Source organism: Silene latifolia, chromosome X (genome assembly GCF_048544455.1).
Source record: "Silene latifolia isolate original U9 population chromosome X, ASM4854445v1, whole genome shotgun sequence".
In the NCBI taxonomy this organism is placed as follows: domain Eukaryota; kingdom Viridiplantae; phylum Streptophyta; class Magnoliopsida; order Caryophyllales; family Caryophyllaceae; genus Silene; species Silene latifolia.
This window is the reverse complement of record NC_133537.1, coordinates 330,128,987-330,155,777: the sequence shown is the minus strand read 5'-3', so window position 1 is coordinate 330,155,777 and position 26,791 is coordinate 330,128,987. Positions and strand designations below refer to the sequence as shown.

Below are 26,791 nucleotides of genomic sequence, written 5' to 3'. Positions count from 1 at the left end.
GATCAACAAGGTAAATGGTATAAATCAAATGCCTATTGTGCCTTTCATCAAGGGAAAGGTCATGATACTGAAAGGTGTTATCGACTGAAACACGAAATTCAAGACATGATTGAGAGTGGAACACTCCCGATCCCAACTGTTAAACCCAATAACATCACCAATCCATTTGCCGATCACGCTAACTTTGTTTCTGTCGAAGACAATGTCGATTACTCCCATCTTATCCACCCATGTCACTTGAAAAGGGTGTTTATTGGGAAGATATTTGTGGATTGCTTTGAATTCTTGCCAAACCCGAAGAATGAAATTCAAGTTGGGAGTCTTGCTCTAGAATGTACTCCTCTCGTTAACGAAGTTAATATAAGACAACTCGATTCACCAACCTTCATCATTGGCGTAGATCCTCAGAGGACTACCTCGGGATGGAGGCAGACCATCGAAGGGATCAAGGATCAGAGCCGAACATCTAAGCTGACAGCTGAACAAGAGAAAGCTCAGGACCAGATTTGAAAATTATGAGTCGGGATCTGTTTTCTTTTCTTAGTCGAGTCGAGTCTAGGACTTTCTTTTCTTGAAGTTGAGTCGTTTGTTCCGCGATGACCTAGGATGTGTCCTAGGAATCGTTCCTTCGAGTCTGTTAAGCATTTGTCATTCCAATAAAAGTTGCAGTTTCGTTTCCAAATTTGTCTTGTTTTCAATCCTCAATCATTCTGAAAGCATGATAAAATGCACAACACACTCAAAGGCATCCCTGGGGTGGAAGTATGTCCCGTTTCAAAATGTAAGGTACACTAGGATCCCGTGTTTGATTCCTTTATCTATTCCATGTCTGGTGGTAGAAAACCTCCATCTGAACCAATGTTTGTGACAAGCTTTTAGATGATTCTATGACAAACCCAGACTAGCTCCTTGTTTCCCCTATCGATGATGGAAGGCAAGCCTTTTCCCCAACAAAATCATCTCATCTCGAAGAGAGAAGATTCAACCCGTTCTAACAAGGAATTGTTAGTTCCTACCCAAATTAGTTGGCGAAGCCCAGTTTTCAAGGTGTATCCATTTGTGACTAGGAGAATGAATAGAAGATCATTTTCAAAGAGAGAAAAAAGATGAAAAAGAATGAAAAAATGAGAAAAAGAGAAAAATGAAAAAGAATGAAAAAATGATGAAAAAAAAATGAAAAAAGATGAAAAAAAAAGAAAAGAGAAAAAAAATGTTGAAGTTATTGCAAAAGGTTTTTGGTTGAATGTCGAAGTTACGGAAGCCAGAAGTCAAGTCAAGTACCCATAGTTGAAGTTCAATGGGCGAAGCCCAAAAGCGTAAGTAGTAACCTCTTTACCCTCTCAGTCCTTCCTGAGACAGTTACAAGGGGATAGTCGGGAATTTTGAGAATCATTCCGTTTGTATTGTTACACCCAGCCTTTAGGGTCCAGGTATGGAAATTTGAACCCACGTTGTTTTCCAACCCATTTGCACTCGGGTTTCGTCGAACCCGAGGCACCTTTTCCAACCACGTTATAAGCCATAGCCATTGGCCTTAGCACCACAAAACGAACCTTCAGAATGATGGTTTACCTTGAGAACTTGTTTTTACCGAGCTCCACATCCCAAAGAACCACAACCTTTTGTACCAACCCTAGACACGGGATTTAACAGTACCTTACAGGCTAGAATGGGATATGACATGATATCTTAGGTGGAACCTTCGAGTGTGTACACACAATCAAAATGCCATGTTTATGCACCATGATCGAACTACGTCGGATTTGATTTCGCTCCACGCGAATACGTAGGCAGTCCTTCAGAACAAGGGATTCAATCCACTCATCAACCAAGTTGTCATCTTGTTGGTTTCTTATGGGTCTTAACCAAGTCCAAATGAAGCCACCTTTGTTTGAGTTGGTCTTAGTACTCGATGTAAGCTAGGATAAGGATATAGGTTCAGATGAATAGTATCAAGTCTCAGAATGAGCTTTATCGAACGGTTTAGGAAAAGATGCCGAGTCATATAGATGTAGGTTTGTGTTGGGAACAGAAAATATGAAAAACCCGCTGAAAAGAAAGAAGGCGTGGAAGAAAAATAGTAAAAGCCCGCTGAAAAGAAAGAAGGCGGTGGCAAGAAATGATGAATACTCGCTGAAAAGAAAGGAGACGAGGAGAAGAGTGGCAGAATGTTCCCAACAAGAGTGATGTGTGATGTCCAACTGTTCTCATAAAATCAGTCTGTGTTTAGTGTCTAGGCGAGGCTAACGTTGTTGCTCCGTGAGTTTAATCCACCTTGTCAATGCCAAGTGATCTTGATTCCCATGTGCCCTTGGGAGCACGCCCATGCCATACGATATCTGTGTCTCAAGTTCGATGGCCTTGTGATTCCTATTTGCCATCTTTTGGGTGCGCCAGAATGGCCAATTTACATTTCTACCCCCAACAAGTCAATAATTGAATTAAAACCCGTGCACACTTGCGGTTTTATTTTCCTTTTTTGTTTTACGGTAGCGGGCTACGCCCACATTATTTACGGGTCATACAAATGTGTCTGAGTCGTATTTCGTGCTCACCCGTCAAGGTTCGATTTCAAAATGCCAAATTTTTCAGAATTCCGAAATTTCAAAAACTTTTTGCGAATTGTGGATAGATGATCCAAGTAATAGAATCTTTGAGGGTCGATGGCCCAATTATTCAAAATTTTCAAATTCAATTCTCGGGTCGATGACCCAGTATTTCAAATAATCCAATTTCAAGATCGATGATCCAAATGTGCTTATGTGATGATTATTGCTAGTACATTTTCTATGTTTCAAATATAGCAGGATATGCTTTAACTGGGGGCTCTAAAGTCTTCGACTTTAGAGCCATTGCAAACTAGGGGCTCTGAAGCCGTAGGCTTCAGAGACTATTATCAAGATGTAAAGGATGACATCCACCAAGAATTCAATTCGATACAAGAGTATGAAATGGAAGAATTCCGTAGCGGAAAGCAAATGATGAAAGCGGCGGCAACCTCCTTGGAAAGTCCCGTCCCATTTGGGCACCTGCCAGCAGATGATAAGCTTTGGGCAAATGTCAACAGATGATGAATTTTGGACAAATGCCAGCAGATGATGAACTTTGGGCATGTGTCGGATTCTTGAACTACGACGCGGGTTTGATTCCGTCAGAAACGGATACGTAGGCGCCTAAGGATAAGGCTCAATCCACCATATATGCAATTTTATGGGTCGACGACCAACGACGATAATTTGACACAACAGAAGCAAGAGTCAATCCCCAACGAAGTTTCGGTATGGACTCTTCTTATGGTCAAGCGAGCTTATATACGCAAGTCTAATGGACTATAAACGACCCGAAGAATCCTCGGTCGAGAGGGACCTGGGGTATACTTTGACTTTCGCCTTGTCCAAGCCTCAGTCAAAGTGAGGGCTCTGTAGATACCCGTATCCGTCGATATTGGAATTTATAGAGAACCCGACAAACACCCGATGATGATAGGACACATGTATTTATTTAGTTGTCATTGTCATTATTTGGAGCTCGTTTTACGATGTAGAATGGGCGTCGTCGATGAAGTATTTTATTAATTTAAATGATATTTAAATTAATGTTTTTTTAAGTGAATTCATTTTATTAATTTAAATGATATTTAAATTAAAGCTTTTTTTAAGGTGATTTCAATTTATTTTATTTTGTTTTGAATTTATTTTCCCGAGTTTATTTTATTGAAAATAAAATAAATATTTGATTTGAAAAATCATTTTATGAGTATATTTGATTTGAAAAATCATTTATTTTAATGTGTTATTTGATTTGAAAAATCGATTTGAAAATCGAAAAGAACTCGTTTTTGAACATGTGTTTTTGAGCTCGATTTTAGCTCGGTTTTTGAGCCCGTTTTCTTTACGAATTGGCACGAATCTCGAGTACACTAACCAACCTAAGCCTCTACCCATCCAACCCCAGTTCGAACCCCATATCCACGGCCCAAACCATGCCCCAAATCACCCCCAACAGCCCGCATACAAACAGCCTACCCCCTGTTTTGCGTGATGAATCCCGAGCCCAAAACCCGCTCCAAATACCACCAAAACCCGTGCCCATTAACCCTAACCCATACCCTAATATCCTACCCATATTACCTTACCTTAATCACCAAGAAAAACCCCCAAACGAACCCTAGAAAACCCCCCAAAAGCTGCTGGACAGCAGTTATGTTCAGCCGAGCCCGTCTGCCTCTCCTCCCTTTTACCCTACTTTAACTCCTTATAAATACCCACCCTTCACCATACTTTCATTCCTCTAAGTTCTCCATACATCCTACCTTCACTCATAAGCTTTAAACCTCAGAAACAAACCCTAATTGCCTCTCAAAAACCCTCCACAATACCGACATCCAAACTGAAACAGTTTGTGTGTCCTCCTCGAAAAACAATTCGTTCCTCCTTCAAACCTCCATCAAAACTCGAGTTTCTTGTTCCTAATTAACCATATAACATCCATCTACACATTAGACAAAGATTTACGAGCCAAATTGCCCTTGAGAGTACACGAAATCCTTCGAAAAACAGAGTGTTATACACTCTGTTTTTGCGGTTTGTTCCTGTCTGTCCAGTTCTGTTTGTGCTCGTTTTTCGTGCCCAATAACTCAAAACGAGCAGGGGTTGCTTTAAGATCTCTGTTCACCTCTCTTTCTAGTTTTCAAAACATCTTTCAAATCGAATTTTCATCGTGAAACGAGGGAGAAATCGCTGTTTGAAAGTTGCTGTCCAGATTCGATAAAAACGCGTGTTTGCTTTGTTTCTTCGTCGACGACGGCCTCTCGAGATAAAATATACCATAGATTACGACCCAAGACGGTGTCAACGATACATGTAGGTTGAGGGTGCATCAAATACTCATCTTTCTCCTTTTTTATTTCGTTTTTATGTTTGTTTTTCTTATAGTTTGTTTTGTTTGTTTATCGCTTTTTATTTATCGTTTAAATTAACTATGAAACTAGTTTAGTCCGAGTATGAGTTAAAGTACCACCATGAACACCCGCGTTGACTTGAGATGGGAAAAGAAACCGCTACATCAGTCGGTCGTACACCCCCGTCTCATTTACATATCCTCGTGTTCAAGGTAGGGCATAAATAAAACGAATTTCTAACTTCGCTCCTCGTTTTTGACCCTTTGTTTGTCTCGGCCAATTCGACCCACCTTAGGACCCGTTGCATGTTAGTATGACTTCTGACTGTTAACATATAACTTGTTTAGATGACATTAGATCAATTTAATAACCAAATTAGACACGATAGATGGCTTCGACATAAGCTTTAAAATCAACTAACAATTCTGTAATTCAATCGAATGCATCTCTCTTTCACATAATTTCTCGCTAGTATGAGAGTGCGTGATTAGCACCTTCTTATTGACACTCGATGAGTTAAATTAATTAGCGAATTTGACCTAACTTGACCCCTTTTAGGCCGTGTAGAATGCCCCTTTGCGCGACATCACCTCAACCGATCAACGTCGTTCTCAACTTGTTTTCTAATTTGTTTCGAGTTCGTTTCGCAATCATTTGATCTAACTAATGAACCTGACCTAGGACCTAGGGTAGCCGTGTTTGGTTTGGCCGTGATTTGGCCGTGTCTTTTGGTCCTTTTGGTTTCGTCCGTTTTATGAATCGCTTGTTCTTTATCGCTTTATAACTTGTAATTTATCGTTTGTTCATCGAGTTGTAATTTTCAAGTTAGTTTCCCTTTATCGAGTCAAAACCACTTTAAAAAAAACCTTAGTTTTGTTTGGTTAGATGGTTGTGTCCCAATGCATGTAAGAGCGTAGTAAATCGCATGTTGTTTAAAGCAACATGGCCCGGTTTATGCTAATGCATGCTTTGGTGCGTAGCCCTATGTCTAATTCGATGAGATTAAGTGAAAGCACACATCACGAGGAGTGACCCAAGGCCGTGATTCATGTAAGCCGTGGGCCACCCCTCTTGTGCACGGTTTCCTAGGCCGATTGGCCGTGTAATGTGTCGTGTACGGTTTTGTATGTAGCAATTGTATTTAGATCGAGTTGTATCTTTAATTTATTGTTGTGTCGGCATGAAATGCCTGGTTTGTAATAGGTAGATCCCAACGGCTCCCCCATTCCTCATAAGCCTTGTTTGCTTTGTTTTGTATGTTGTTAGATCAATCAACCCACATGCTAAATTACAACTTTGACAAAGTTAGTTTAGTTGCATCTAAAACGACATAGAAATTGTTGTCACATGTTAGGGTTTAAAACGATGTTTGCATATCATATATCATAGTAGCTATGACCTTGTTTGAAATCCGACACTTGACTTAGTAGAGGCCGTTATTGACGGGCGGGGTTAGGTGTCCTTATGGGCTTCCTAACACGTACCCTCACCCCTTACTCAAGATCTATGGTTTGTGGATCCGTCTAAATACCATTGGATTACGAGAGTCATTCAAATCGAGTGATATAGGGTACAAGTCTTTATCTTTAATCACTCGTAGTCGTTTGGCTTTATGCTTTTCGACGAAAGGTGTAAAGTTGACTTGAACGGTTCCAAGTTCCCAAAAAACTTGGTGGCGACTCTAATATGTCTTAATTCGATTCGAAAGAACCTCGAGTCGATTATGCCTAGTGTGGATCCCGCGAATGCAGTTCCCGAAGGCCTTGTCCACAAAGTTCATTCAGTTTAGTTCAACTTATCTCTTCACAAATTAATTTTTATTTCAATTCTGTTCAGTTCAGAGCTCTATTCAAAGTTCAGTTCTGTTTCATTAAGTTCAGTTCAGCTTTTTTCAGCTGAAAAGAACAGGGTTAGCGGTGTTAAGAAGACATACACTTTATGTAAGAATGTAACTCTTATCCTTTTCGAAAAAATATAATAATTGAACAATTCATGTGAATTGCTCAAAAATTATTTTGGTTAGCTTAAGTAAATTGAATTTATGTGGAAGTTTCTAATCACCTAGTTGGTTAGGTTTCCTAATTGGCAATCGATGGAAATAAGTAAGGTGATGTTTGGCCAAGTTTACCTAAAAGAGTTTTTACTTTTTAAAATGAGTTTTTCCACAAACTACTTCTTGAAAAAGTTGTGATTGTTTGGCCTAACTTTTGTAAAAAATAATTTTTCCCAATTTGATGTGTTTGGCCTAATTACTTTTATTCGACTTTTTTGAGTTTTTTGTTTACTATATAATTTGGGTTTGCGTCACACTTGTCAAACTTTTCACCTTTAAGCGCATTTTTTCTAATAAAAATTATGTAATGTCATAGTTACAACCGCAATTTTATACTATCTAATACTCATAAATCATAATCATGATATTCATAGCCGATATTATCTCCTCGATTAGAAAGTTGCAATATCAACTTATTATGTTGCAAGATGATGACACTCACCTACAAATATAATCAATTAGTCAAACTATAAACAAAAGCATTAAGCATTTATATTGGTGGGTACTTGAACTACAAAACAATTACTACGTACTTAGCCAAAGAAAAAATATAAAATAAGACCGTCTTATAGTTTTGTACTATGTGATATTACTTTTATAAGCCAAACATTCAATTTTTACATATAAACTATAAAGGATCGTCTCACACTGAAAGATGGTCTTATACTTTATTAAAAGGATCGTCTCATAATCTTTTCCTCTCAAATTGTAAATTATTTTTCCTTTTTATATAATTAATATTGAGCTTATATTTAAAAAATACCATAAGACAAATCATAAGAAATATACGGAGTACATAGCAATAATCAATGCCCACATGACTTAAAGAACGTACAATTAGAAGCAGCCGATTAACAAAAAATAAGCAATAATAGAGTGAAAAATATTATAATTCTAGAGTACAAACAATAAAAAACCAAAACAATTGCCCATCTAGTAGAAGTTGTGAGAAGTGGAAGGAGAAATAGGTATTTGCAGCTTCTGTATTAGTGACTTTTTTTTAAGTTTTAACTTTTCAAAAGTAGTTTTACACCCATCTAATTTATAGTGTTTGGCCTAGTTTCTATTTTTTCAGTTGTAAAAGCACTTGTAAATCTTGGCCAAACGGCACCTAAGTAAAGTGATTTTGAGCAAAACTAAACAACCCCATTTTTCTAGTTCATGGAAATTCTCAATTCACCAATTTTTAAAGTTACAGCCAAATGATACCTTTTTATGAAGAGTGAATATTTGATCTTTTCATTTACAAAATTCAAGAATTAAACACTGATACTACCAGAGCAGATACTCTGTCCCATTTCATGTCCCATCTTGTGTCACATCACATTTCCTATTGACACATTAGCACTTTGATATATAATATTACCATTTTTATTATTTCAAGTGTGATTTGTCAAGATCTTAAGGGAATGGGACACAAGATGGGACATAAAAGTGGGACAGGTGATCTCTACTGCTGATACTACCGTGATGCAAGAACAATTGAACTATGGAATTCAGACCCAAATAACAATTAATCAAAGTTAAGAAGTTTGTTATAACTATAAACCAAATCGTTTATAATAATTTTATAAAAGGCTAAATCGAACTATGTGTTAACAATTAAAATTAAGATACGATTTGGCCGAACCAAAGTAGTCCAAATCAATACACGAGCAATACCTAAGAGCATCCTCAACCATGAGGAATAGACTCCTCAACAAATCAAGGAAGAGCAAAATTGAGGAATAAATGTCGTCCAACCATGATTTTACTTCAGCGAAATGTTGAAGATGAAAGCACGCAGCGGAATAGCGAGGAAGGAAACGCGCAGTGCTTCTTGACAATTTCTACTGCAAAAGGACAATCACTACTACAAAAGGACAATTCTAATACAATTAAATAATAAAAAGTGGTGGGACCCACTTTGTAGGGAGTTTTATTTTATTGGTGGTTATATTTTGTTGACCCTTGTGACGGAAGGACGGAGTATATCCGTCACAAGGTGAAGACGGGCCAAATCGATATCAAATTGAGTAATGTGGATATTAGTGGGGCATGGGTAAGCTATTGTTTAATATTTCCATGTTGGGAAAGTAAAAGCAAGAAATAATAAAGGAATGGGGGGCTCCCAAAATTTCGTCTACTGTCAGAGCAATAATGCACACCTCTCCTTCTCTCATCTCTCATCTCTCATCACTCTCAGTAAAAAAAAACCCTTTTTTTTCACACTCTCTCATCACTCTCACTTATCAGCTACAATAATACTCATATAGCCATTAAAAATCGCCATTTTCTCAGGCTTACAGCTTCGAAAGTTTCGTCCATCGACCTAATCTCTTCAAATATTGAATATTGAATGGGTAAGAAACAAATGGTGAGGAGGACACCCCCGAAGAAAAATATGGAAGGTATGATATGATTTAATTTGTTGAATGTTGTTTGTTGTTGATTGTTTTGTCAGAAAAATTGTTATTATTGTTAATGAAATGGTAAAAAATGGTTTTTATTGTTAAAAATTGTTGATGAACCGTGCATGCATGAGTAGATATAAGCAATGCAGTTGTTGAACATGGCCATTTTATTTAATAAAGGATGGTATCGTTAATGTATTTAAAATCAGATCAGGTTTTGTTATTAAGGATGGTATCATTAATGTAATTGGAAAAAAAACTTCAGATCTGGTTTTATTAGTCTTGTTTAGTATGCAATAATGTCAGGTGAAGTCGGGTTTTGTCACTTTTTGTCATGGTAGTCAGTTTTGTCAGATTTGTTGAGATTAGGGTTATTGAATTTGGTTTTTTTTGGTAAAATGAATTAATTAGACCTGTAATTGATTAGATGAGAAGAAAAGCAGAGGAAAGCAGGCGATGCAGAAGGGAAAAGAGAAGGTGAAAACAGGGGTTTTATTTAGAGAGCCGATGGAAACATATGAAAGGGAAGAAAGTGATGCGTCAGACGACATCTCAGAGGATACAGAAGACACTGGTGAGGAGGGAGGTAGTGGTGAGGAGGGAGTCAGTGATGAGGAGAGAGGCAGTGTTGAGGAGGAGAAGGAAGGCAGTGGTGATGGTGGTTTGGCAGAGGTACTGAATAAACTGGTGAAAATGGCCGCAACTCTTGGTGCAAAGAAGATAAGCAAGGAAGAGAGGAGCACGGCAAATGGTAAGCTATGTAGTGACCATTTTATCGCAAAAAGTGACAACTTTAACAGGTAAATGTGACCCTGTCATGTTTGTTAGTTGTCAAATGTGACCAATGTGAGTATTAGATGTTAAATTAGTAAACTTGCTTGCATTTGTGATAACATCATAATATATATATCAATGACATAGTGACATTTGCAAGTTGTGACCAATTTATGCAGAAGTGTGATCCTGTTAATATATATGTGAAATTGTTATCTGCAAAAAGTGACCAATTTGGGTGATTAGAACTAACATTAACAGGGTAACAACTTTAGTTATCACATGGTGACATTTTTGTTATGTGTAAAATGTGACCTTGTTAATGTATATGTGAAGTTCTTATCTGAAAAATGTGATCATTTTAACTTATAAATGTGGCCATTACATATTTCATATCTTTCATATCTTTAAAATGTGGCCATATATTATCTGATGAATAAAGCTTAAGAGGCTAACATACCCTTGTGTTATGTATTTATTATGAAATGTGACCAGTTTACTGAATGACCTTGAATCTAGGATGGTAACATAATAGAATAAAGATAGTGTCACCACTTTAGTGTAACTTTAGTTTCTTAAAATAGTGACTTAATCTAAACTCAATATCTTAAGACGACCTCATAATAACCTGAAGTTCATGTTAATGTATATGTGACAGCTTTATGAGCAAAATGTGACCAATGTAACTCAGAATTGTGACCCTGCCAAACTGTGGACAAGGCCCTCGGGAACTGCGTCCGCGGGATCCACACTAGGCATAATCGACTCGAGGTTCTTTCGAATCGAATTAAGACATATTAGAGTCGCCACCAAGTTTTTTGGGAACTTGGAACCGTTCAAGTCAACTTTACACCTTTCGTCGAAAAGCATAAAGCCAAACAACTACGAGTGATTAAAGATAAAGACTTGTACCCTATATCACTCGATTTGAATGACTCTCGTAATCCAATGGTATTTAGACGGATCCACAAACCATAGATCTTGAGTAAGGGGTGAGGGTACGTGTTAGGAAGCCCATAAGGACACCTAACCCCGCCCGTCAATAACGGCCTCTACTAAGTCAAGTGTCGGATTTCAAACAAGGTCATAGCTACTACGATATATGATATGCAAACATCGTTTTAAACCCTAACATGTGACAACAATTTCTATGTCGTTTTAGATGCAACTAAACTAACTTTGTCAAAGTTGTAATTTAGCATGTGGGTTGATTGATCTAACAACATACAAAACAAAGCAAACAAGGCTTATGGGGAATGGGGGAGCCGTTGGGATCTACCTATTACAAACCAGGCATTTCATGCCGACACAACAATAAATTAAAGATACAACTCGATCTAAATACAATTGCTACATACAAAACCGTACACGACACATTACACGGCCAATCGGCCTAGGAAACCGCGCACAAGAGGGGTGGCCCACGGCTTACATGACTCACGGCCTTGGGTCACTCCTCGTGATGTGTGCTTTCACTTAATCTCATCGAATTAGACATAGGGCTACGCACCAAAGCATGCATTAGCATAAACCGGGCCATGTTGCTTTAAACAACATGCGATTTACTACGCTCTTACATGCATTGGGACACAACCATCTAACCAAACAAAACTAAGGTTTTTTTTAAAGTGGTTTTGACTCGATAAAGGGAAACTAACTTGAAAATTACAACTCGATGAACAAACGATAAATTACAAGTTATAAAGCGATAAAGAACAAGCGATTCATAAAACGGACGAAACCAAAAGGACCAAAAGACACGGCCAAATCACGGCCAAACCAAACACGGCTACCCTAGGTCCTAGGTCAGGTTCATTAGTTAGATCAAATGATTGCGAAACGAACTCGAAACAAATTAGAAAACAAGTTGAGAACGACGTTGATCGGTTGAGGTGATGTCGCGCAAAGGGGCATTCTACACGGCCTAAAAGGGGTCAAGTTAGGTCAAATTCGCTAATTAATTTAACTCATCGAGTGTCAATAAGAAGGTTCTAATCACGCACTCTCATACTAGCGAGAAATTATGTGAAAGAGAGATGCATTCGATTGAATTACAGAATTGTTAGTTGATTTTAAAGCTTATGTCGAAGCCACCTATCGTGTCTAATTAGGTTATTAAATTGATCTAATGTCATCTAAACAAGTTATATGTTAACAGTCAGAAGTCATACTAACATGCAACGGGTCCTAAGGTGGGTCGAATTGGCCGAGACAAACAAAGGGTCAAAAACGAAGAGCGAAGTTAGAAAATTGTTTTATTTATGCCCTACCTTGAACACGAGGATATGTAAATGAGACGGGGTGTACGACCGACTGATGTAGCGGTTTCTTTTCCCATCTCAAGTCAACGCGGGTGTTCATGGTGGTACTTTAACTCATACTCGGACTAAACTAGTTTCATAGTTAATTTAAACGATAAATAAAAAGCGATAAACAAACAAAACAAACTATAAGAAAAACAAACATAAAAACGAAATAAAAAAGGAGAAAGAGGAGGATTTGATGCACCCTCAACCTACATGTATCGTTGACACCGTCTTGGGTCGTAATCTATGGTATATTTTATCTCGAGAGGCCGTCGTCGACGAAGAAACAAAGCAAACACGCGTTTTTATCGAATCTGGACAGCAACTTTCAAACAGCGATTTCTCCCTCGTTTCACGATGAAAATTCGATTTGAAAGATGTTTTGAAAACTAGAAAGAGAGGTGAACAGAGATCTTAAAGCAACCCCTGCTCGTTTTGAGTTATTGGGCACGAAAAACGAGCACAAACAGAACTGGACAGACAGAACAAACATGAAAAAGAGTGTATAACACTGTTTTTCAAGGATTTCGTGTACTCTCAAGGGCAATTTGGCTCGTAAATCTTTGTCTAATGTGTAGATGGATGTTATATGGTTAATTAGGAACAAGAAACTCGAGTTTTGATGGAGGTTTGAAGGAGGAACGAATTGTTTTTCGAGGAGGACACACAAACTGTTTCAGTTTGGATGTCGGTTTTGTGGAGGGTTTTGAGAGGCAATTAGGGTTTGTTTCTGAGGTTTAAAGCTTGTGAGTGAAGGTAGGATGTATGGAGAACTTAGAGGAATGAAAGTATGGTGAAGGGTGGGTATTTATAAGGAGTTAAAGTAGGGTAAAAGGGAGGAGAGGCGGACGGGCTCGGCTGAACATAGCTGCTGTCCAGCAGCTTTTGGGGGGTTTTCTAGGGTTCGTTTGGGGTTTTTCTTGGTGATTAAGGTAAGGTAATATGGGTAGGATATTAGGGTATGGGTTAGGGTTAATGGGCACGGGTTTTGGTGGTATTTGGAGCGGGTTTTGGGCTCGGGATTCATCACGCAAAACAGGGGGTAGGCTGTTTGTATGCGGGCTGTTGGGGGTGATTTGGGGCATGGTTTGGGCCGTGGATATGGGGTTCGAACTGGGGTTGGATGGGTAGAGGCTTAGGTTGGTTAGTGTACTCGAGATTCGTGCCAATTCGTAAAGAAAACGGGCTCAAAAACCGAGCTAAAATCGAGCTCAAAAACACATGTTCAAAAACGAGTTCTTTTCGATTTTCAAATCAAATAACACATTAAAATAAATGATTTTTCAAATCAAATATACTCATAAAATGATTTTTCAAATCAAATATTTATTTTATTTTCAATAAAATAAACTCGGGAAAATAAATTCAAAACAAAATAAAATAAATTGAAATCACCTTAAAAAAAGCTTTAATTTAAATATCATTTAAATTAATAAAATGAATTCACTTAAAAAAACATTAATTTAAATATCATTTAAATTAATAAAATACTTCATCGACGACGCCCATTCTACATCGTAAAACGAGCTCTAAATAATGACAATGACAACTAAATAAATACATGTGTCCTATCATCATCGGGTGTTTGTCGGGTTCTCTATAAATTCCAATATCGACGGATACGGGTATCTACAAACTTGAACTAAACTGGACTGTATAGAGCTGAACTGAACTTAAATGAGCTGAAATTAAATCTAAAAAATCAGGCATAATAAGACGGTGTGTCAAAAGATGGAGTTTACCCCGTTTAAGTTTCAAAACGAATATCACCATTTTAAACAAGAATTTGTGATTTAACAAAGACTTTCGATAAGCACAAATTGTTCGTAAATATCGACGACGTTTTAGTAAACATCGACGACGTTTTCATTTCGAAAGACAATTTTGCCCTCCACATCTCACTAACTCTCTTCTTTTCTCTCTAAGTCCAAAAATCCCCAAATATTCCCAACATCAAACACCATCACCACCTCCTACCACCACGCCGCCACCACACGCCGCCACCACACGCCACCAGTACCACGCCGCCACCACACACCGCCACTGCCGTTTAAATTAGTTTTTTTTTTTAAATTAGCTTTGTAATTGAAATTAAATCGTTTATTGTCGTTGTTAATAGATTATATGACTTTATTTGTTAGTTTTAATTGATTATATGCTTCGATTTGGCTAGTTAATTGAATTTGTTTTGATTATTTTAGATTTTATTAAACTTTATTGAATTAGTTTTGAAAGATAGATTGTTGTTTGTATTATTGTAATTGTATTTTTGTTTTTGTTGTCAATCTTTTGCTAATTAGTTGTAATTGCATAGTTGTTTGCGTAAAATAGGTCAATTATATGTCGAATAATGTTGTTGTTGGTGTCGAATTTGAGTCGAAAAAAATGGGGAAGGGGACACCATGGATGAAACATGGGAATTGGTTGTTTCATCCATGGTGAAACGTGAATTTTGGACGTTTGGCCATGGAAGAACGATGATTTTGGCCGTTTGCCCATGGACAAACGTTGGGTTTGGTTGTTTGGCCATGGTCAAACGTTGGAATCCCACGTTTGACCATGGTTAATTTTTTTTTTTTATAAAAAAAAAAAAAAAATTCCGTGGTCAAACGTGGGATTCCGACGTTTTGACCACGGCCAACATTGCTTTCCCACGTTTGGACCATGGCAAACGTTGGTTTCCAACTTTGGTCCATGGCTGAACGTTAGATCTTAAAGTTTGGTCCATGGTTCAACCTTGGGGTACAAATTTCAGATTTACGTAGAAAAATCGCAATGTTTGCTATTACTAAGTTAATATGTGACGTAAATCAATTATCGATTAGATTTAATGGTGTGCAAAAAAAATAAAAATTAACCAAATAATGAAGATTAAGTTGTTTAAGTACCGGTAATTCGGGATCCGTCATGTTGTTAATTGTTGTTGTTTTTTTTTTAATTTAGTTGATTTTTAGTTGAATTTGAGAGGAAATTTTTTAGAGAGAGAAAGTGTTGGATGAGTGAAAGGGCAGTTATCGTCTTTTTTTTTTTAAAAACGTCGTCGATATTTACTAAAACGTCGTCGATATAAATCAGCCCCCATCTCAATATAGACAGAGATATATGTTTATAGTTATAAACAGGCCAAATATCCACTTTATTTAAGCATAAAATAAGCAACAAGTTATACGGCGGGGCCTAAAAATGTCACCAGTTTAAGCCTATCATATCACTGGTGACGTTATAAACCACCTCCACAAGCCAAACCAATCATATCACTGGTGACCTTATGTTGTGAATAAAATCATTAAAATTTACAAACCAACCTTCAAAATTTCCATAAATCAACCTTCCGATCAATCGTCTCAAACATACGACCAACGTCCCATACCGTCACCAAACCGAAATGAACCCGAATCCCAACTCCACCCTACTAACCCACACAGGAGGGTGCCACTGTCGAGCCATAACATTCCAAGTAACCGCACCCAAATCCATAACAGCTTGGAAATGCAACTGTTCCAACTGTTCAATGAGAGGCAACACACATTTCATTGTCCCTACTAAAAACTTTCTACTTTTAACTGGCCAATCAAATATCACCACCTATACTTTTGGGACCCACACTGCTAAACATACCTTTTGTAACATTTGTGGGATCACTTCTTTTTATACACCAAGGTCTAACCCTGATGGTGTTGCTGTTACTTTGGCTTGTGTTGATCCTGGGAGTATTGATCATGTTGAGATTGTTTGTGCTGATGGCAGGAATTGGGAGGAGTTTTACTCTCAGTCTGGGATTTCCGCTTGTTCTAAATGAGCCGCAAGGGTAGTACAATTTGGTTCGGGATTTGAATTTGGGATCTATTGTATCGGCCTATTTGATAATCCGAGTAGTTTGTTTATGATTTCAATCTTGTTCAATATAAATAATATATTAATATTGTACTCCTTATGATTTGTGTTTTACTTGGGTTATTGCTTGTGTATTGATGTTTTTTTTTGTTGCGGTTTTGATGCAAATTTAATTATTTCCGTCTCACAAATAATATAAAGGTGAACAAATGATTGAGACGAGGGAAATGCTTTTCTTTTGGGTTTTTGGTTTTGATGATGTTTAATATCCTAATATACCTCCTTGTGCAAAAGCCTTTCTAGCAGACTCTCTTTGTACTGTATTTTTTTGGTGTCAAATGAGCCATAAGGCCGACAAGGGCAATACAGTATCGAGGGTGGGGGGATTCGAACCTGAGACCTATTGTTCATAATATCTCCTTCTTAACTACTAGGCTAAGACATCTTTAGTAACTCGGTCTATACTGTATGTTGAAACTTTGAATTGATGTAATTGTTGTTGGTCGAATGAACGGTCAAAGTAAAGACTGAGAGTAGATTCAGTAGAACAAAAATTTCCATAGTAATAGTGCATTGAGCTAAAAGAAATAATGCATTAGTGTTCAAACATACACCAGCTCGTCGAGTTAGTTTGGGATAATGGTATTTTGCGATGGACAATGATAGGGCGCCACCGGGTGGCGTCCAATTTGGGCGCTACCCTCGCACATGCATTCTTAATTGAAGGGGTCTCCACTCACCCCATGTGAGAACCCAGTGGCGTTCTTTCATTTTCCTTTTGCGAACAATGATTTCAACGGTTTATCTAAATTTAGTCCCAATCTGATGTATTTGCAAAACACCATTATCCGAAACTAAGACTTTGTTGAGTCAAAGAACTGATGTCCAACTACTTGATTGGGACTAAATTTAAACTTTGCTGTTGTATTAAAGTTGATGGGATGCATTAGTCAAACATGTCATTTTTGACATGTTCTCAAATTCCTGTGGATAAGAATTTGCAGGTAATCTCATTCACACAACAAACAATACATGTTATAAGCAACATATCTTTCCCTTATGTTGTTCAGCAGTAAGCATTCCTAACAAAAAAAAAAATGGAGACAGTTTTGTTAGAACCAGAAGTGAAGATCATATCAAGAGAAACTGTGAAACCGTCCACTCTGACACCGCCTCATCTCCGAATCTTCAATCTTTCCATGATTGATCAAATATCTGCCCCCCTTCATGTCTCTTCTCTTATTTTTTACAACCCGACCACTGAAACACAACCTCTTGATATAACTGGTCTAAAAGTAGCCCTTTCTCAGACACTTAGCCAGTTCTACCCTCTTGCAGGTCGATGCAAAGACGACTCAACCATCATTTGCAACGATGAAGGGGCCACCTTTGTTGTAGCACATGTGAATTGCTCTCTTTCAGCTGTGCTCAGCTCACCTCAGAAACTTGATTTCTTGAGTAAGTTTCAATTCTGCCCTCCTAAGGATATTCTTAGTACTGGTAAGCAACACATTTCGGAATTGGTACATTTGGCGTTTCAGGTCAATGTTTTCAGCTGTGGTGGAGTTGTGATTGGGTGTTACATGCTCCACAAGATTTTGGATGGGACGTCATTCGGGTTATTCTTCAAATACTGGTCTGCCCTCGCGCGAAAGAACTATGACGACTTGATTCAACCTGATTTTGACTCGACTGTCACTGTATTCCCTCCTTTTCTTCCAGAACAGAAAGAAAAAGAGGAGCCAGTAAACCCGGACTATAAATACTATATCCCTACTGATGACAGTTTGAAGATAGTTGGAAAAGGGTTCATTTTCAGTGACGCGGCGTTGACCAAATTAAAGGCCATGGCAACTAGCGAATACGTCCCAAACCCAACAAGGTTTGAGTCAGTGCTCGGGTTCATCTGGGAACGATGCCTAGCTGCTGAGTCAGAAATGTCTAAGCATAATGAGGCTCCTGTGCTTCTCTTTGCTGCTGACATAAGAAAAAGGGTTGGTGCTCCCTTGTCCGAAAATTCAATTGGTAATCTTGTGGCTAACCCAATTGCCTTTGGTAAGACGGGCGTACGCCTTCCAGAACTAGTTGCAGAAATCCATGATGCAATTCTAAAGGTGAAAGATGAAACAGTGAATGAGTTTATAAGTGGTGGGGCCGAGGCTGTACTCGCTCACCGAGGAAAGTTAGGGGGTTACTTAGCAGAGTACAAGAAAGGCACCTACTTGGTTTCAAGCTGGTGTAGAAATGGGTTGAATGAAGCAGATTTCGGGTTTGGTAAGCCCAGTATAATTGTTTTTCCTGTTACTGATGGAGAAATAATTCCGGCACGTAGGAATTTCATTTCATTGACGGATTATAATGATGCTGATGGTACAAGCGGAACTGCAGCATGGATTTACTTGGAGGAGAAAGAGATGCAAATTCTAGAGTCTAATCAAGAATTCCTTGCTTTGGCTTCTCACTGGGAGTAATCAAGTGTTATAAACCAGTAGGATACTGTAAGTTGTGCTTGTTTTCTTGTCTTCTCGACGCTGAAATGATTACTGGTAGATACCTTGAAAATGTGTATTTCGGACCCCCTTACCGTGTCATAGAAGGGAGCCTTGTTGTAACCGTGTAGGCTGAAGTTTATGTGCTTTTCTCCTTAATATGTAAAATATTTTACTCCGTACTTGTTATGTCACAAGGAGGTATTTCCGTTTAACTTTTCGCAGTTTTTTAGGTTACAGTGATACTTCGTCCACAATTTTTGGTCCTTAGACATTTTTTTGTCAAAAGTATATTTTTGTGAAACTTTTCTTAATTGTAAATGTAAATATTTTTGTACCATATCATAAGACGAAAATATTACAGAGAAAGTAGTATACGCCGTACTGATGAGTGGAAGAGTTTGTTGTTGAACTAAAGTTGTATGCGCGTTTAATACTTGAAGAAAATAGATGATGTTTATATCAGGATTCCTAATCCATTATCTTATTACAGTCATGCATCTCACTTTTCATATTCTATGCTATGTATATTTCACATGTTTATATCAGGATTCCTAATCCATTATCTCATTCACACCGCGAAGAACACATGTTATAATTGAGTTATCTATCCCTTGTGTTGCTCAGCAAGTAAGCATTCCAAGAAAAAAAAATGGAGACAACCCTGTTAGAAGCAGAAGTGAAAATCATATCTAGAGAAACTGTAAAACCGTCTACTCTGACCCCACCGCATCTCCGAACCTTCAATCTTTCCATGATTGATCAAATTTCTCGTCTTCTTCATGTCTCATCTCTTATATTCTACAATCCCAACACTCAAACACAACCTCTTGATATACCTGGTCTAAAAGTAGCCCTTTCTGAGACACTTAGCCATTTCTACCCTCTTGCAGGTCGATGCAAAGACGAGTCAACGATCATTTGCAACGATGCAGGGATCCCGTTTATTGAAGCACATGTGAATTGCTCTCTTTCAGCTGTTCTGAGCTCCCGTCAGAAACTTGACATGTCAAGCATGTTTCAATTCTGCCCTCCTAAGGAATATCTCAACACTGGTAAGCAACACATTTCGGAACTGGTACATTTGGCGTTTCAGGTCAATGTTTTCAGCTGTGGCGGAGTTGTGATTGGCTGCTATATGCTCCACAAGATCATGGATGGGACTTCATTCGGGTTATTCTTCAAGCACTGGTCCGCCCTCACGAGAAAGAACTATGACGACTTGATTCAACCTGATTTCGAATCTACTGTCATTGCATTCCCTCCTTATCATCCAGAACAGAAACAACAGGAGCAGACAGTTAACCCAGACTACAAATATTATTACCCAACTGACGACAGTTTGAAAATAGTGGTGAAAGGGTTCACTTTCAGTAACGTGGCATTGACCAAACTCAAGGCCATGGCCGCCAGCAAACACGTCCCAAACCCAACGAGGTTTGAGTCCGTACTCGGGTTCATCTGGGAACAATGCTTAGCTGCTGAATCAGTTGTTTATAAGCATACTGAACTTCCTGTGCTTATATTTGCTGCTGACATAAGGAAAAGGTTTGGCCCTCCCCTGTCCGAAAATTCAATAGGTAATCTGCTGGCTAACCCGATTGCAATTAGCAAGACAGGCGTACGCCTTCCTGACCTAGTTGCAGAAATCCATGATGCAATTCTGAAGGTGAAGGATGAAACAGTGAATGAATTTAAATGTGGTGGGGCTGAGGCTGTACTCGCTCACCGAGGCAAGTTAAGGGGTTATTTGGCAGGGTGCAGGAAAAAAACCTACTTGGTTTCAAGCTGGATTAGAAACGGGTTGAGTGAGGCAGATTTTGGACTTGGTAAGCCTAGTTGGATTGTTTTTCCTGTCACTGATGGGGAAATAATTCCGGCACGTAATTTCATATCATTGACTGATTATAATGATCCTGATGGTACAAATGGAACTGTAGCATGGATTTACTTGGAGGAGAAAGAGATGCAGGTCTTACAGTGTAATCAAGAATTCCTTACTTATGCTTCTCACTGGAAGTAATGAAGTGCTTGTTTTCTTGTCTTTTCGACACTGAAATGATCACCGGTACGTTGAAGATGTTGTTGGGGAAGCGTCCTGTAAACCCGGTGCGGGAAGAATCTCACCCAACAACGATACTACGAAGGAACACACACAACGGACGTAAGTAAGAGCAAATAAAGAGACACCGCAATTTTACGTGGAAACCCCTTCTCAATTAAGGGTAAAACCACGGCCCTGCTCGGCAAATCAATCCACTAGTAAAGTGTAACAAATAATTATGGAGTACAATCACAACAAGTATTGTCACTCTCTCTCACAATTTGTAACACTCTTACTCTCTTCTTATAAAGAATGTTGAACACTTAATTTCTCCGAAAATTAATGTTCTCACCAATCCTATAAATAATGCCCCACGTATAATTTATACTTGCACTTATTTTAGGACTTTTTTCTCCACTCTACATAACTCCACAATGATGTCTATTTATACATGATGAATAACACATTCACTCATGAAACTTCTCTAGTCATTATGGCTCTAAATGTAACATTTTTACATTAGTTACTTTATTCAATTGATGCAATAGATAACAACTAATCCCATGAATATTAGTTTGCGTTTTATATTTGCTACGTTAATTATTTGTGGAGTTTGGGGAAATTAACCCAACAGATGTGTATTTCGGACCTCCTTACCGTGTCATAGGATAGAGCCTTGTTGTAACCGTGTAGGCGGAAGTTTTTGAGCTTTTTTGCTCGCTATGTAAAATATTTATTAGTTTAAAAGCACTCGGATCTTTTTAATTTTCATTGAATTTTGTTGTGGAGGGTATGAAATTTTTCCAAGTTATTTACTTGATCTTTGAAAGTTGATTACAGATTAAAGTATTATTTTTGATTACAGATGAAAGTGATTGTAAACCTCACAGTGAAATCTAAGAGAGAAAATGGAGAGAGAGAAATGGGGAGAACTCATTTCGATTTTGAAGATATCCTTGTGCTTTGTTGTGCGTGAACCATCTCAACCAAAACCTTAAGGTGATGGTTGAGGCCCAACTATTATAAATATTCCTATTACGCTCCCTCACTCAAATGCCCGTTGGGCTTGAAGAGTGGTTGGTTGTGCACCGGCTCCCCCCGTACCGTGTGTTGTGTTTCCACTTCGAGTTTTTGAGGGGTTTTGAGATTGTCAGGATTCGAACCCCTGATACCATGATAGATGAACCATCTCAACCAAAACCTTAAGGTGATGGTTGAGGCCCAACTATTATAAATATTCCTATTACTGCGGACTAGTGTGTTACAGACAAACATAGAAGTACCAACTTGTTTCATTAATAGAGTTGGAAAGTGCAACAATGTTGGCAACAAACTTCGGGTTTGTTATTGTTCCTGTTAACCATTAATTTCCCGGGTTGGTAAACATTGACGACGTTTTAGTAACTATTATCGACGTTTTCATTACAAAAGACGATAACGCCCCTCATATCTCACTAACACTTTTATTTCCTCTCTAATTGAAAAAACCCAAAATACTCAACACCCAAACCTTCCACCACCAACCCACACCGCCACCACACCAAAACTCTCCCACTAAACATGTTTCATGCAATTCAGACAATAGCTAGACAATAAAAACGATACATAACCTAAATAAATTACGTTAAACGGAAGCAAAATAAAAGGAAACGAGTTTATTGTCCAACCACGGATTGAAAATTGAGACTCAACAATCAATCCATGGCCAAACCACTAGACTCAACGTTCGACCATGGCCAAACCACGAGACTTAACGTTCGACCATGGGCCAAACGTTGAATCTCAAGTTTCAACCATGGTCAAACATTGAAGCTTAAGGTTCAACCATGGTTTAACGTTGAGACTCAAGGTTTGGTCCATGGTAGAACCTTGAATCTCAGGGCTTGGTCCATGGGTTGTACAATTTTATATTTACGCAAAAAAACTCACAATTTTTACTACGATTAAGTAAATACGTGACGTAAATCAACTAAGAATAGATTTAACGATGCGCAAAAAAAAATGAAAATTAACCAAAATATTGAAGCAATTAAGTTATTTACGTATCAGTGATTCGGGTTCGGTCATGCTAATTAATGTTGTTAATTGTTTTTTTTTAAAATTTAGTTTGTTTTTACTAGAATTTGAGAGAAAAATATTTAGAGAGAGAAAATAGTGTAAATGTACAAACGGCATTATCATCTTTTGAAATGAAAACATCGTCAATAGTTACTAAAACGTCGTCAATGAAAATCAGACCTCAACAAAAGGCCTTAGGCTATATAGCCTACATATTAGACTTCTAGTTCCGCAATTTGGGCCCTTTCATAGTTGGGTATTTGGGTGAGTTGAGTCCTTGTCCATTAACCCACTAAACAAACAGGTAAGGGCCAACCCTGGATATGGTGTACGTAATTTGTTACTACACGTTCTTTCGTTTGACTTTTCGCAATTTTTAGGTGACAACATAATACTTTCATTTTTGTTGATTTTGTAAGGTAATTTGTAAATTTCTTTTGTCAAAAATATGTTTTTGTGAATTTTTTTATAAGTGAAAATGTGAATATTTTTGTTGTCATATTGTAAGAAGAAAACATTAAGGATGAAGTAATATAAGCTGTATTGAATAACATTAAGGCTCTGTTCTTTTGGACTTAAAGTCACTTAATTTAAGTTCACTCCGCATCCTATAAGTTGATTCGATTCGATTCGAGATCCTATAAGTTCGATTCGATTCGAGATCCTATAAGTTCGATTCGATTCGAGATCTTATAAATTCGATTCGATCCTATAAGTTCGATTCGATTCGATTCGAGATCCTATAAGTTCGATTCGAGATCCTATACCTCACTTAATTTAAGTTCGATTCGATCCTATAAGTTCGATTCGATTCGATTCGATCCTATAAGTTCGATTCGAATCCTATAAGTTCGATTCGAATCCTATAAGTTCGATTCGATTCGATTTTTATAAGTTCGATTCGATTCGATCCTATAAGTTCGATTCGATTCGAGATCCTATAAGTTCGATTCGATTCGAGATCGATTAGTTTCAGTCCAAAAGAACAGGGCCTAATTCTTATTTTAGATGGACTATTTCGTCCGAAACCTTCAGATGACTTTATGAAACTATTTTTTTTTTTTTTTAAACCCAACTGGGTACATTCATTAATTAGAAGTAATAAGCCGATCAACAAGCTCAGGCAGCTTATCGACCCAAACAATTCTACCAGACCCTACCGGCGCCACATGTGCTAACTCATGAGCCACCGAATTGTTCCGCCTACTCGTAAAGGACCAAGAAACAGAAATGAAAGAATTACACAAATTAAAAATATCAATCATAATAAAAGAAAACAAGTTACGACCCGTCTTGCGTTGCCTCAAAGCTTCAATCACTTGCGAGCAGTCACTTTCCACCACTATACGGTCATGGCCCTTCTCCACCGCTAGCTCGAGCCCTTCAAAAATCGCAGCTGCTTCCGCCACATGGACCTCCCAAACTTCCCTCCGACTATGCGCCATGCCCCAAAGCACCTTCCCTGTACTGTCTCGGCAAACAGCTCCAATGCCCACACCCACGCCATCCTTCACCCCCGCGTCAACATTAAGCTTCACCCATCCCGTGCCAGGAACTCTCCAACCATCCCCCCCATCCCATCAGACAGCTGCTGCCCTCCATCCCTCATGGCCCGCACCATCGACTCCTCTTCCATCTCCTCCACAACCCGTTGTATTCTCCTCACCACATCAGCCACCTCAACCCGTCCTCCCTAAAAAACAACCCTGTTTCTCGCCTCCCATACCGCCCAGCAAACAACCATCATTAACCCGTACTCCCTCTTCCCCAGGCCACGCAAACACCCCTCCACCCAATCTCGCACCGAGCTATCTCCCCCTCCCTCTTCCCCCAGCAACTCAACCTCCTCCCACACACTCCTTGTTACCCCGCAATCCCGAAACAAATGAAGACCCGACTCAATATGATACTGACACAACGGACACAAGACATCATCATGACCGACTTGATTATGTAAATTTACCTTTGTAGCTAGAGCGTCGTTGCACAATTGCCAAAAGAATAGCTTGATCCGAGGCCACACTTGGACCTTCCACAAATTATTCCATAGCCATTTGCTCTTCTCCCAACTCGAAGTCTCCATAGTCTCAACATCCTCCCCCACAAGCAGCTTATATGCTGACCGTACAGTATATTCTCCATCCCGTTCCAAACTCCAATACCACGAGTCCTCGTACCCCTGACGACCCAAACGAATATTAGAAACTCGCTCCTGTTCAAAAGGCAACAAACACTCCTCCAATTTTTCCATATCCCAAGCACTCCCATCACCCGTCATCAGCTCCGCCACCCTCATCTCCTCCCTTCCTTCAACCCGCGGTGATAAGACCTTTCCAGACTGAGTACCCCCTATCCACGCATCCCGCCACACCATAGTTCCTAACCCATTTCCAATACACCGTCGCAAACCTCGAATCACCACATCCCGGGCTCCTAAAATTCCACGCCAAGTATAGCTCGGGTTATTGCCACACCCCGCTGCCAAAAAGCCACTCTCCCCGTAATACTTACCACGCATAATACGAGCCCACAAGCACTCTGGTTCCATCAACAAGCGCCAAGCTTGCTTACCCAAGAGAGCCCGGTTCGAAGCATCGAAATCTCGAAAGCCCATACCCCCCATGCATTTCGGAGTACACATACGTTTCCACGACACCCATGAGATTTTCTTCTTATTTCTCTCCTCTTGGCCCCACCAAAACCTCGACACAATCGCTCTAAGTTCGTCACAAAAAGAAGCAGGGAGTTTAAACACACTCATCACATAGGTAGGGAGTGAATTGGCAACCGCCTTTATAAGAACCTCCTTACCCGCCCTAGACAATATTTTCCCACGCCACTCTTGCAAACGTTTATAGAGTTTATTGCGTACAATATCCGTGATTGGCTTCTTCGACCGTCCCACAACAGTTGGTAAGCCAAGGTACCGTTCTTGCTCCTCCACAACATGGATACCCAATCTTCCAACGATACGATCCTTTCTCTCCTCCGACACCCCACGGCTAAACAACACCGTCGTCTTATCCAAATTGACCTTCTGCCCCGAGGCCAATTCATAGCGACCAAGAATATTCTTAACCTCGGCTGCCTCCTCCTCACTCGCCTTGACGAAGAAAATGCTATCATCGGCAAATAATAAGTGCGAGATAACTAGGGCCTGTGCCGCCACTCGCAGCCCATGAAGTGAACCCGCCACAACCGCCCTACGCATCAAATTAGACAAAACCTCCGCACATAAGGTAAATAAGTATGGGGATAGCGGATCACCTTGTCTCAAGCCACGAGCTGGCTGGAAGACCTCCTTCACATTACCATTAATAAGAACAGCTGAAGAGACCGTCGTAACACACGTCATAACTCTCTCCACCCATCCTCCATGAAATCCCATGACCCGTAACAGCTGCTCCAAAAAGTCCCATTCGACCCGATCATAAGCCTTCGCCATGTCTAGCTTAACTGCCATATGCCCCTCCTTGTGCCTCGAATTCTTCATAAAATGAAACATCTCAAACGCAATGAGAACATTATCCGTAATTAGCCTTCTGGGTGTAAAGGCACTTTGATTCTCTGACACAATATCATTTAAAAATAATTTGAGCCGGTTGGCTAGGATTTTCGAAATCAACTTATACACCACATTACATAGATTAATCGGCTTGAAATCACGGATTTTGTCGGGCGCCTTCTTCTTCGGGATCAAGACAATATGAGTATGATTAAGGGCAGCCGGCATGGGTGCACCGTTTAACACTCCCAAAACCGTACTTGTTACTAACGGACCCACAACATGCCAATATGTTTGATAGAAAAGACAGTTCATACCATCCGGTCCAGGAGCCTTAAGAGGGTGCATCTGATTAAGAGCTTCAATCACATCCTCCTCGCTATAATTCCGCGACAGCAGCAAGTTCATTTCCTCCGTTACCCGTCCCTCCATGCC

General features: G+C 39.1%; 3 protein-coding genes across 3 annotated transcripts; all 3 read left to right on the top strand.

The window, feature by feature from the left end:
• Nucleotides 1-15,670: 15,670 nt before the first annotated feature.
• Nucleotides 15,671-16,383, top strand: LOC141618567 (uncharacterized). The gene has a single exon (XM_074435670.1). The coding sequence runs from the start codon at nucleotides 15,812-15,814 to the stop codon at nucleotides 16,223-16,225; it is 414 nt and encodes a 137-aa protein (XP_074291771.1). The 5' UTR covers nucleotides 15,671-15,811; the 3' UTR covers nucleotides 16,226-16,383.
• Nucleotides 16,384-16,807: 424 nt separating this feature from the next.
• On the top strand, nucleotides 16,808-21,116 carry LOC141618566 (stemmadenine O-acetyltransferase-like). Its single transcript, XM_074435669.1, has 2 exons — nucleotides 16,808-18,758; nucleotides 19,643-21,116. The coding sequence occupies exon 1, from the start codon at nucleotides 17,358-17,360 to the stop codon at nucleotides 18,729-18,731; it is 1,374 nt and encodes a 457-aa protein (XP_074291770.1). The 5' UTR covers nucleotides 16,808-17,357; the 3' UTR covers nucleotides 18,732-18,758; nucleotides 19,643-21,116.
• On the top strand, nucleotides 19,402-20,772 carry LOC141620844 (stemmadenine O-acetyltransferase-like). The gene has a single exon (XM_074437607.1). The coding sequence runs from the start codon at nucleotides 19,402-19,404 to the stop codon at nucleotides 20,770-20,772; it is 1,371 nt and encodes a 456-aa protein (XP_074293708.1).
• Nucleotides 21,117-26,791: the final 5,675 nt, after the last annotated feature.

Coding starts and splice junctions, on each gene's coding strand:
- LOC141618566 (XM_074435669.1), top strand. CDS start 17,358: ATGGAGACAGTTTTGTTAGAACCAGAAGTGAAGATCATATCAAGAGAA.
- LOC141620844 (XM_074437607.1), top strand. CDS start 19,402: ATGGAGACAACCCTGTTAGAAGCAGAAGTGAAAATCATATCTAGAGAA.
- LOC141618567 (XM_074435670.1), top strand. CDS start 15,812: ATGAACCCGAATCCCAACTCCACCCTACTAACCCACACAGGAGGGTGC.